Below are 12,500 nucleotides of genomic sequence, written 5' to 3'. Positions count from 1 at the left end.
TCGTGTGTGTGTGTAATCCGACCACAACCGTCACCTGGTAGCAGCATCAGGAATTTCCCCCTCAGTGTTAGCCAGCGACAGCCCTGCCAGAAAGTGAGAACTGAAATGTCTGTGTGTGTGTGTGTGTGTGTGTGTGTGTGTGTGTGTGTGTGTGTGTGTGTGTGTGTGTGTGTGTGTGTGTGTGTGTGTGTGTGTGTGTGTGTGTGTGTGTGTGTGTGCGTGCGTGCGTGCGTGCGTGCGTGCGTGCGTGCGTGCGTGCGTGCGTGCGTGCGTGCGTGCGTGCGTGCGTGCGTGCGTGCGTGCGTGCGTGCGCGCGTGCGCGTGCGCGCGCACGCGCGTGTGTGTGTGTGTGTGTGTGTGTCCTCCTTCCTCTGGACCCATTTCCTTGAAGTTCAACTGAAGGAGGCTAGTAGAAAAAAAACACAGTGGTTACATGCACATTGTGTGTGTGTGTGTGTGTGTGTGTGTGTGTGTGTGTGTGTGTGTGTGTGTGTGTGTGTGTGTGTGTGTGTGTGTGTGTGTGTGTGTGTGTGTGTGTGTGTGTGTGTGTGTGTGTGTGTGTGTGTGTGTGTGTTTATTGGGTTTTACAGTAAGTTGTCCGCCTTGCTCTGGACACATTTCTTTGAAATTAATTTGAACTAGAAGGGTAGCAAAAACACAATACATGCACGCCAAGCAAAGCAACTTAATGAAAGAAAGAATTGTATCTCTGCCACAGGTGACACCTTCCATGACTCAATAATCAATTTTAATAACATAATATACCTCCAAACTAGAGATGCCCTCAGAGAGTGCAGACCTCCGCCAAGGAAGCTGTGTGATAGAACATTTGACTCTGTTATACCCTATTTTTTCAAGTGTTAAAAACTGGAATGTCAAAATTCGCCCTATCCTACAATGGTCAAGAATATTAAAAAAAAAATAAAAAAAATCCTGGATCCGGGTCGTGATCCGGATCACCATCAAAATGTAATCACTTGTTCCTTTTGTCATTTTGAGCACCTCCACAAACTTTCATTAAAATCTGCTCAACTTTTTGAGTTACCCTGCTGGCAGGCAAACAGACAGACAGGCAAACCAACGCGAGTGAAAATATAACCGTCATAAGTAATAACTAACATGAAACGGTTGCACTGATCTGTTGTGTCCCTTGCGTGTGAATTTGAGGCATCATCTGTGAGGTTGACCTGACTGCTTTCCTCTTGAGATCACCTCTGCTGTTGGTAGACCTTAATAGTTCTGCAATCGTAACCTTCTCCACACCTGTTGTCTGGTGTCCTCTCCTTTCACCACAGGTGGTGTCCTGTAGGAGCTGACAAGTTAAATTTAATGTGAATATGACCACAGTTTATGTCCTCGTGCCATAGGTCACAGTGAAAGGATTGTTCACATCCCTTCATCCATCAGGGTGCAGGATAAGGGCTGATTTTTAGTTTGATGGACGGCACACTTGAAATCCTTTTCTTGCATTTGTTTCATGCCAAACAACATTTCAACAGTGAGGTCTTCTTCACTTGCCCTGAAATAAAAGCAAAGAAACGTTAAAGCTACATTACGCCTATGATCTAAAACTGTACTTTTAGTTTAATGTGTGACCATTTCGGGACATCTCTGCAGATGTTGTAGTGTCTCTCTTCCACAGATGATGTCCTCTACAAACTTATAAGTGGATTGAATTTGATCTATCTCTATATCTCTAATTTGGTCTATCTGTCAGACTGTCTCTGTCTTGTTGTCTGTTTCTCCACATGTGATGTCCTCTATGAGATTATAAGTCTTGTAAATGTAGAAATAATAACAATGCTTTTGTTTTAGATATTTCCTTTCAAAACACTCAAGGACGCTTAACATGGTATCTGTGTAGGAATGTGTGCATGCGCGTGTGTCTGTGTGTGTGTGTGCGTGCACGTGTGTGTAGGTGCGTGTGCTTGTGGAGCTACAGTAGCAGCCATAAGCCTCCAGCAAAAGATGTGTTGTAAGGTGTTTTTTAAACATGACCAGTGAAGGGGTATTCTGGATAAATATAGTGCACATCTGAGATGTCTTGTCTTTCTCCACAGGATATCAATCTTTTTTTTCCAGTTCTGTTTCTGCTAGACACGTGTCCAGACACAAACAGACAGTGCAAATACAAAAAAAATAAAAAAAAAAGACCAGGACCCTGTTTCTTGACAGTGTCATTGCTAACTAGTTAGCGACTTAGTAAGTTGCCTATGGGAAATCTTATTGCAACCAAGTAAGTTGCTAACTTGGTTAGCAACGACACTGTCGAGAAACGGGGTCCAGGACAATCAAACCAAGACTACACACACAAGTAAAGAAAAAGAACAAAATAAAAGTACTAAAATTCATCTTGAAATTCTTCTCATCTATCCTCCATAGGCGACGTCCTCTACGAGCTTCTGCAGCACATCCTGAAACAAAGGAAGCCGAGTCTCTCCTACCCCTCAGCGTACTTCCCCAACAACTCATTCCTCTCCCTCTCAGAGACAGAACTACAGCATCCCAAACTGGAAGGTCAGTGTTACAGTGTTTATAAGGACATATCTGTGTAGTTATTTGATTCCATAGGTAGTTAACGAGATAATTAGGTATTCGAGCCTCTCTTCTCTCTTCCCCAACGACTTCTTCCTTTCTCTCTCGGAAACAGACCTACTTCAAAATTGGGAGGCCAGCCAGTGATGTGATATTTACTGTATAATGACAGCTGGGTAGTTGGTTAGGTAGGGTTGTAGGTAGGTAATTAGTAAACTTGACTGGTAATATAATGAGTAGACCCCTGTTGAAAAGAAACATTTTGAACAATATTTTAGTAAACACGCAAGTTATTTCCAAAATGTGCATACAACATCTGGTGAGCTTACGACAAATAAATAAGGTCAATAATATAACTTGAATGACATATTTTTTCCATGTTTGTGAAATTATGCTGGTGCAAAAGTGAGTACACCCCCCTATGTTAAAGTCCCATAGAGAGGATCGTGATCTACTTCAGCAGTCACAGTACATGTTGACAAATCACTTTTTACCACCACACACATGCTTGACACCATCTAAAGCAAATTTGTTTATCATGGTCTCATCATAGACAAACAAACAAAGGATATGCATTGCTGGAACCATATCTTGTGATCTGATGGCACCAAGATAAACAAATTAGCTTTAGATGGTGTCAAGCATGTGTGGTGGTTAAAATTGACTGAGTGATTTGTGATTTCAGTGACTTGTACAAAGAAAAGTGCCCCATGCTTAAAGTCAATCATGGTACTAGGACTCACATGGTTTGCGGCTGTGTGTATGCCATCAACCTTGGGAAGCTGAATTCCACCAAAAGAAACATACAAGTCAACTTGTACTGTGACCTCTGGAGCAGGTCATGATCCTCTCTATGGGAGTTTAACATGGGGGCCAACATAATGCACCAGCATCATTTTACAAAAATGGAAAAATGACATGTAAATTATATTATCAACCTTACTTTTCTGTTTTAAGATTAACAGGTGTTCTATTGAACTTACTCTATGCACATTTTGGAAATAACTTGCATGCTTATTGAACTATTGTTCAAAATGTTCATTTTCACGTGTAGCCTACTCATTATTGCAGAGCACTGTATATGCGTAAGGCAATAGATTTGAGGTACAGTACTGTACAGTGTGTCTGTAGTTATCTTGGCTGGTTCCACCCGCCTGGTTTCCTACAGTTTCTTAGACAGCAGACTGCTAAACTGGTTTTACAGAAGTGCACAGTGCCAACAGTCATTGTGACACAGCCCTTTCTTGCTGTGTTACTTGGCCTTATGCTTTGTGTTTTGTAAACATGATGGCATCTCAATGCCACACTGAGCACTGGGTGTGTAATCTTGTTTTTTCTGCACGTGATGGAGTGGCCATCACTAGGGGTTGTGGGCGTGCTCTTACGGTCATGCCAAGGCTCCTTAGCTGTGCTTTGGAGGCCTGGGTGGGTGCAGCGTTACTTCCCTTTGCTGCAGTATAGAACAGGAATGTCAAACTCAGACCAAGGGGCCATTTGGAGTCATTTTGCTTGGCCCGCAAGATCATTTCAAATGTGTGTTAAAGTTGGCCCACATACACCATTGATGTACAATAGCGTAACAAGACTTGAACATGAAATTTGGTGTGTCACAGGAATATGAGTGGGCCCAGGCCAATGAAACAGCTCACACTCATATAGCAACACAATATGCGCCGGCACATTTGAACTATGATAAATAATGGGAAAGAGTGTGTGGAATATAACATAAGGTATTAGGGGCATGCACATACACATGACACCCCCAGTAGAGAACATGAGAATAGGGGGCAGTTGTGGCCTAGTGGTTAAGGAGGTGGACTTAATATCAGAGGGTTGCGAGTTCGAATCCCATCCTTAACTCTCCCTAGTCCCTACACCTCCATCCATGGCTGAAGTAGCCTTGAGCAAGGCAGCTAACCCCACATTGCTCCAGGGTCTGTAACCAATACCCTGTAAATAATTGCATGTCGCTATGGATAAAGAAGCATCAGCTATGTGTATTGTAAAAGTGTAAGAATAGGCAGGGCCGGGACTGAGCCAACGAAAGGGGCCAGGCATTTATTGCGCATCCCCTTTAAATTGTGGACCATCCTCAAGGAAAATACAGAAAAAAACCCAACAGCATTGGCCCCGGAGGACTGCTGGCACACCACAGATAATGTCCTGTATGCCAAATTACCAGTCCAGGTCTGAGCACAGGTGTGCTGAGAATATCTCTGACTATGCTCTTAAGGCACAGGTTAAATGAGAATGACGTATCCTTCCTATTGGCACAGCATGGGCGGGACTTGAACCTGCAACCACCTGATCTCAAGGCCAACTCTCTAACAATTACTACCACAACGGATTCTATTATCCAGACAACAAGCATTAACCCCAAAATACTTGTCTGTCTTCTCTTATCCGGATGCAATATTTTGTTTTGTCCTTTACCTATTTCACCATGTATTGAATTGTATGTATTGAATGTAAGTGAACATTTTGGATTAAGACTGTGTAGCCTGACAAAAAAAAGCAGTTGAACTCCTTTCTCATGCCTCACCGCATGTGAATACGATCTGCCTGTGGTTATACAAATATGAAATATGTGTACTATCCCGGTCAACAGGTGCATTTGGGAGGGGCTGCACACATCCAAGTGTGTGTGTGTGTGTGTGTGTGTGTGTGTGTGTGTGTGTGCGTGTGTGTGCGTGTGTGTGTGTGTGTGTGTGTGTGTGTGTGTGTGTGTGTGTGTGTGCGTGTGCGTGTGTGTGTGTGTGTGTGTGTGTGTGTGTGTGTGTGTGTGTGTGTGTGTGTACACAGTTGTATGCAAGAAGGACTAGTTTGTGTGTGTGTGCGCATGTGCATGCGTATTGTACATGTGTGCACGTGGGTGCGTGTCATTTTTGAGGGGTGTGTAATATATGCATGTGTGTAGAGGGAGAGGGGGGGAGTTGAATGTTGACAGAAAACCTGTTCCACAAGGAAGTCAAGCTTCCTGTATATTTGAGTGGCTTTTGTTTTGAAGGCTTATCTGTCTTCGCGCCTCAAGTAGTTTCAAAGTGCTCACAACAACGACATGGAGCCCTTTGAAATAAATATTCCATTTTATATTTATTGTACAGTACACTTATTCTAGTTCTCCATGATATGGATAAATGAACATTTTAAGGGGAGGGCAGCCTGCACGCTGTCCGGCTCCTCTTGAAGAATATACGTAAGGGTTAACGTTCGGCGAGAAGGTCGCTACCGTGGAATAGCAGCACGACAGAGAGAATCTTTAGACCCCGACGCGGAGCGGAGGGGTCTTGTTCTCTCTGAAGTGCTGCTATTCCACAAAGCGACCGACTCGCCGAAAGTTAACCCGCTTATTATATGGATATACTTAAATGATTCACACATGGCGGGGACATTTCTTTAGGCCTATTTAATGTTAAGATTGTTGCTGCGCAAAACAAAACAGTGCCGTTGTGGAACACCGCTAGGCAACAGCTAGGCAGCCAGGACAACAGGTGTTGTCTATCACAGCAGCTGATTAGAGTGACAAAAGACCGGACCCCCTGCGGAGTGATATGAAACATTCGCTTTAGCCACTGACTTGTATACAAGCCAGTGGCTTTAGCAGTGAACGTCTTGTTGCCATTGACAGCGGTAGCCAGGACAAGGGGTGCTGTCTATCACAGCAGCTGATTAGAGTCTTGTTGAAAAGTCGCTTTAGCAGTGAAAAGTCTTGTTGCCATTGACAGCGGTCTGTTATAGACCAACCCGTCCGTTATCGAAAAATAACAGACGTCCGAACGTTGGGGAGCCCCGTTGAAATGAATGGAGCATTCGACAGATGACGTCACAACCATATAATAATGTAAGATAACAACACCTATTGAACACCCCCAGTCCCTCTGATAGCTGTTGTGTCAAAAATAATTTGGTATGAAAAGCAGTCATGAGACTCTGACTGCAAATTGTTGAAGGGAAAGAAACCCTGTCACACGCACTCACATGCCTGCTCATTACTTAGAAATAAGGGTGATGTGATTTCCTGGTGGACATGGTTTCCTCCTGAAATCTGAAGGGGAAATTCCAGGTGCAAAGTCTGCAGCTTTTCACATCTTCAAATACAGCGCCCTCTGTTGGTTAGATATTATTCTGAACTTCTGCACTCCTTAAAAAGTCCAGTCCTTGATCTAGTGAAGGTAATGGAGTAGTTGCCTTATTGGCCCTGAAGGACATTAGGATTGCTTGGCACCCTACATCAAACGTAATGCGCTGTACAATATGTAAACTGTACTGTACACATACAGACATCATTAGGAAGATCCAACATATTGCACACATCTGCATACCAGTACATTAACTTTGCTAATAGAGAGCAATAAATAAATAAAAATGGTAGGCCTAATCCAATGAAGTGCTGAAGTAGCAGTTTGTTGTACCATGGATACATTGGTTTTGGTTTTTGAGTTATATTATACTGCTGGTGATATTCATGTAGCCTATGTGGAGCTGTAGTACCATCTGCTGGTACAAATTAGTACTTCTGCTGAGACATACTGGTTACATTGTTCTTGTCCGTATGTTAAAAGTAGAGTATATGAAGGATTGTGGCCAGAGTAGGCAATGCAACTATGTTTCCCATTCCCAACTTTGATCTTTTTATGAATATTTTTTAAGTAAAGACTACCTACTAAACTATTGCTTGTGCTGCCCCTGTCACGGGCCAGACTTGGATGTAATGTAAAAGTAATACACTAATATTCACTGGTCTGACCAAAGTGCAGTATGTTTTATAAAGCTAGATCAAGATGTTGATCATCATGTAAAAGATAACATAACTCTACCTTTAAAGTTATTTACTTTCAATATTAATTTTGAACTTCACAAGGTGTCTTTTTTCCTGTTTTCAATTGTTTAAATTTAGGTTTCAAGTTTTGAATCTCACCCTGTACATATTATCTGTAGAAATTCACCCTGTTAAAATGCCTATTTCATGATGTGAAGAAACTTAAATCTACTAACCTACTAAGAACTCCCTCTGAAACTCTTTATTTAAAAAAATGTAATTAGCTGCACAGAACATCACAGAATCAAACAATTTACTGTTCAATTGCCTGCAGAAGTGATTTTTATGGCACAACATGTATGGTCCTACGGGAGGGAACAACAAACCCAACCTTAACCTCAATGAGAACTAAGATACAAATGTCACCCATCCGGCAAGATTTCATTTATTGTTTTACAAAAACGGGACATTAACCAAACATAAAGTAACAACACATCATTATGGCAGCCAAGTCTCTGGATGGAGAAGTAGATCGTCAGTAGTCCATCCAAATAAAAAGCAGAACATCAGCACACCTCAGGTCTTGCACAAAATATCTTTACTGGACTGCAAACTTTTGGTCTGATAGACCTTCATCAGACAGAGTGTCCATCCAAGTAGTCCATCCAAGATGCATTCTAATGAGTAGCAGTAATCTTTGTAGTAATAATAATAATAATAATAATAATAATAATAATAATAATAATAATAATAATAATAATAATAATAATAATAATAACTAGACTGCCTGTGCAGTCGCCTTCGACTGCTTAAGGTATATCCCCGAAACGCGACGCTTCCAGTCCCCAATCATTCCTACCACTCCCGTCCACCTTTTCATGAACGTTTATGATAAATACAAAATAAAAAATAAATATATTTAATATCTATACATAGATCAATGACGTGCATAGGCTTAAAACCAAATGACTATTGTGAAAATGGAGGAAAAAATGGGGCAAATGGTAACACTTTTGATGGTTCACTATTACAGTGGATATACCTCATTAGGTACAGTGTAATAACCAGTGTAACAATATTTAATACCACGTCATACCAGTGTGACACCATCCATCCACACGGTCAGAAGTAATGGGCCAAACAAAAATTCGGCCATCTTGAAATTGTTGACCTCCAAACTCGAATCAGTTCATGAACCTACCCTAGAACATTCACACACCAAATCTGGGACAAATCCATCCACCCGGTCAGAAGTTGTGGACCAAACAAAAATTCGGCCATCTTGAATTCGGCCATCTTGAAAGTGTTAACCTCCAAACTGTAATCAGTTCATGAACCCACCCTAGAGCATTCACACACCAAATCTGGGACAAATCCATCCACCCGGTCAGAAGTAATGGGCCAAACAAAATTCGGCCATCTTGAATTCGGCCATCTTGAAATTGTTGACCTCCAAACTTGAATCAGTTCATGAACCTACCCTAGAACATTCACACACCAAATCTGGGACAAATCCATCCACCCGGTCAGAAGTTATGGACCAAACAAAAATTCGGCCATCTTGAATTCGGCCATCTTGAAAGTGTTAACCTCCAAACTGTAATCAGTTCATGAACCCACCCTAGAGCATTCACACACCAAATCTGGGACAAATCCATCCACCCGGTCAGAAGTTATGGACCAAACAAAAATTCGGCCATCTTGAATTCGGCCATCTTGAAAGTGTTAACCTCCAAACTCTAATCAGTTCATGAACCCACCCTAGAGCATTCACACACCAAATCTGGGACAAATCCACTCACCCGGTCAGAAGTAATGGGCCAAACAAAAATTCAGCCATCTTGAATTTGGCCATCTTGAAAGTGTTGACCTCCAAACTCTAATCAGTTCATGAACTAGCCAGAGCATTCACACACCAAATCTGGGACAAATCGAATGATCCGTTCAAAAGTTATCGCGTTAACATGAAAGACCTAACGCGGACGCGGACGCGGACGCGGACGCGGACGCGGCGGCGGCGGACGTGGCGGCGGTGCACGCAAAACCATTACATCCCCGACGCTCCGCATTTCGGGGATATAATAATCATAATAATATGTTTTGTATAGCGCTTTGCTAGATACTCAGACGCTTTACAGAACATATGACATAAAAACAAAACGCATACAAAGACATTGCACAATAGAGCAAGATGGACAAAAAACGGAGCATGCAGCCCTAGCACCATACTGCTTAAAGCACAACCAAAGCACTCGGTTTATGAAGCGCCTATTCTTTTCAAATCTCATCTTATTTCCATTCACCTGCAGAAACGGCACGGCAAGCTCCCCACAGCTCACCCACATCAAAATGCTTGGTTTATAAAGTGCTAATTCTCACCCAATCAAAAGCCTGTGATCTTACCTGCCGAAATGGTATGGGGAGCCAATCCAACTGTCTTTTTTTCTGTTCACCCGCAGAAACGGTACGTCGAGCTCCCCGCAGCACGGACGGCGGAGCGCAGCACCCCCCCACCATCGAGCTGCGCCACCGCCACCGCTCGCGCTCCCCCCACCACCCCCTGCAACACATACGCCTCTCGCCCCCGGTCCTCCTGCACCCCTCCTCCTCTTCCTCTGTCGCAGCCTCCGAGGACCCCTCCTCGCAGCAGCAGGCGTCCTCGCAGCTGCCCGACGGCAATCACAACCACCACCCTCACCATCATCACACGTCATCCGACGACCTGTACCCGCTGTCCGTCTCCCCGGCCGCCCAGCCCACCAACGGGCACTGCGCCGCCCCGCCGCCACCCCGGGAGTCTGTGTCGTCGCGGCGAGGCCCCAGCCCGAGGCGAGGTGCCAGCCCCAGGAATGGCGGTGGCGCCTCTAGGGACGGGCAGGATGACCCGGCGCCCCCTCCGCGAGTGATCCAGCTGATGCCCAGCGCCATCATGCACCCGCTGCTGCTGAGCCCTGGTAGGGCCGGCGCGGGGGGAGACTACCGGCATGCCAGAGGGGGCGTCATGCATGCGGCGGCGGTGGCAGCGGCAGCGGCGGCGGCGGCCGCACATCAGGTGTGTGTGTGTGTGAGAGGGCAGGCGGACGGGTGGTCGGTGTGTGTGTGTGTGCATGTGTGTGTACATGTTTCTATGTGTGTGTGTGTGTGTGTGTGTGTGTGTGTGTGTGTGTGTGTGTGTGTGTGTGGGTGTGTGTGTGCACGTGTCAATATATGTGTGCCCACACTCACAGGATTGTATGTGGCCTATGAGAGCTGTGACTAAATATTGTGGCATTGATATATCAATCTTCCCTCCTGTTGTTCCAACTTATTTGGACATTAAAAGTGTGTGTGTGTGTATGTGTGTGAGTGCGCGCGTCCGAGCTTGCATGCGTGTGTGCATTTGAGAGTTGTGTTTGAGTATGGCGTTGACATCTTTCTCTCCGTCAGGAAAACGAGCGGGATGGCGGTGGTCATGGGGGTAAAGGGGCCTGGCATCACCACCACACGCTGGCATCGTCCCACCACCCCCATCATCAGCTGACCCAGGGCACGCACCCTCACGGGCATCACCAGGAGGAGGGAAGGTACCGGAACCACCATGTCATCGTGCCCGTGTCACCACCCGAGGACCAGGGCATGCCCATCGGGCGCATAGCAGGTGAGGGGTTTAGACACACACACACACACACACACACACACACACAACAGGGGAAGTGGTTGTCACACTTTTTAATGTTCCTGTCAAGTATGGAGTTTGTAGTGTTGCAGTATGGTGTTAACCTCTGCTGTGTGTGTGTGTCTGTGTGTCTGTGTGTGCGTGCGTGCGTGTGCGTGTGTGCAGACTGCAGGCTGCTGTGGGACTATGTGTACCAGCTCTTGTCGGATAGTCGCTATGAGAACTACATCCGCTGGGAGGACCCAGACACCAAAGTCTTTCGCATCATGGACCCCAATGGTCTGGCACGACTCTGGGGCAACCACAAGGTACCTACATACACACACACACTAACACACACACACACACACACACACACACACACACACACACACACACACACACACACACACACACACACACATTTCAAGCGTTTCAAGAAAGTCTTCCGTATCACAGACCCCAATGGTTTGTTACGAATCTGGGGAAACCATAAGGGACCTAAAAACTCTTCTGCAGTGAAACTAGCTTAGCACTAATCTCTCACTCCCTATCTGACTCTTACTCATTCGCACACACATCACTTAATTTTGTGACATCCTATCGAAGCATTTAGTGCAGTCTTGGGGGCCACACGCACGCACGCACGCACGCACACACGCACGCACGCACACACACACACACGCACACACACACACACACACACTGTTACGCTCAAAAAGAGGACGGAGTCAGATATACAAATCTTTGGTCATATTTATTTTACAACGGATTAGATTCCAAACAACGCACATATCCAACGCAGCCAAATCAAATACGTGCTCAACAAATTAACCAAAGACAGCAAAAGCAGCAGTGTGGGTCTTAAGGCCCATGAGGAAGTCTCAGGCTCTGTGTTTACTGCTCTCCTTTGGACACAAAGACAGCGGGGTTTTAAAGGGATCAGGTGAGCCCTTTCAACGAATGAGCTGCTGCAGACAATCAGTGGCAATCGGCAGCTCAGAATTCAGCGCACCTGCAGGGGAAAAGCACAACAGGCAGTACTAAGGAGGACACAACGCCCTCTAGGGGCGTCACACACACACACACACACACACACACACACACACACACACACACACACACACACACACACACACACACACACACACACACACACACACACACACACACACACACACACACACACTGGCCTGGGACGACTTTATGTCTACAACAGTATGTCACATGACATAATTGAACTTTTACCCATTAATTAGATAGAGTCTAAAATACGTAGCATGTACCTCAACTGTGATAAAGGGCTAGTGTAAATGTTTCTGTACAGTGTAAATTATGTGCGGTGTAAATCAACTTGTAGTTTGGGCACATTGTAAGTCCATTCCTCAAAACTTGGTGGCCGTTGGGCCTACTTCAGGCAGCTCTTGCATAGAGACAAGGAGTAGTAGGTATTTTTTTTACAATTAAAACCCCTTTTTTTAAACTGGGGTACATCTCTGAAAACGCTAACCGGTTTCAACTACACCGGGTCTCCATCAGGGTGTGACCACTCCTTGTCTCTATGCAAGAGTT

The 12,500-nt window shown here is 44.9% G+C and overlaps 1 protein-coding gene across 3 annotated transcripts in view; it reads left to right on the top strand.

Annotated features, from left to right (window-relative positions):
• The window catches only part of etv6 (ETS variant transcription factor 6), a 52,049-nt gene that overhangs the window by 36,136 nt on the left and 3,413 nt on the right, over nucleotides 1-12,500 (top strand). For all 3 annotated transcript variants that reach the window (XM_063217352.1, XM_063217351.1, XM_063217354.1), the window contains 4 exons: nucleotides 2,383-2,517; nucleotides 9,754-10,346; nucleotides 10,721-10,931; nucleotides 11,115-11,257. In XM_063217352.1, the coding sequence (XP_063073422.1) occupies nucleotides 2,383-2,517; nucleotides 9,754-10,346; nucleotides 10,721-10,931; nucleotides 11,115-11,257 (1,082 nt within the window). The remainder of the gene's footprint in view (nucleotides 1-2,382; nucleotides 2,518-9,753; nucleotides 10,347-10,720; nucleotides 10,932-11,114; nucleotides 11,258-12,500) is intronic.

The sequence above is a fragment of the Engraulis encrasicolus genome, chromosome 15, assembly GCF_034702125.1.
Source record: "Engraulis encrasicolus isolate BLACKSEA-1 chromosome 15, IST_EnEncr_1.0, whole genome shotgun sequence".
Lineage (NCBI taxonomy): Eukaryota > Metazoa > Chordata > Actinopteri > Clupeiformes > Engraulidae > Engraulis > Engraulis encrasicolus.
Note: the sequence above shows the minus strand (reverse complement) of the source record. Positions and strands in the feature narration are given on the sequence as shown.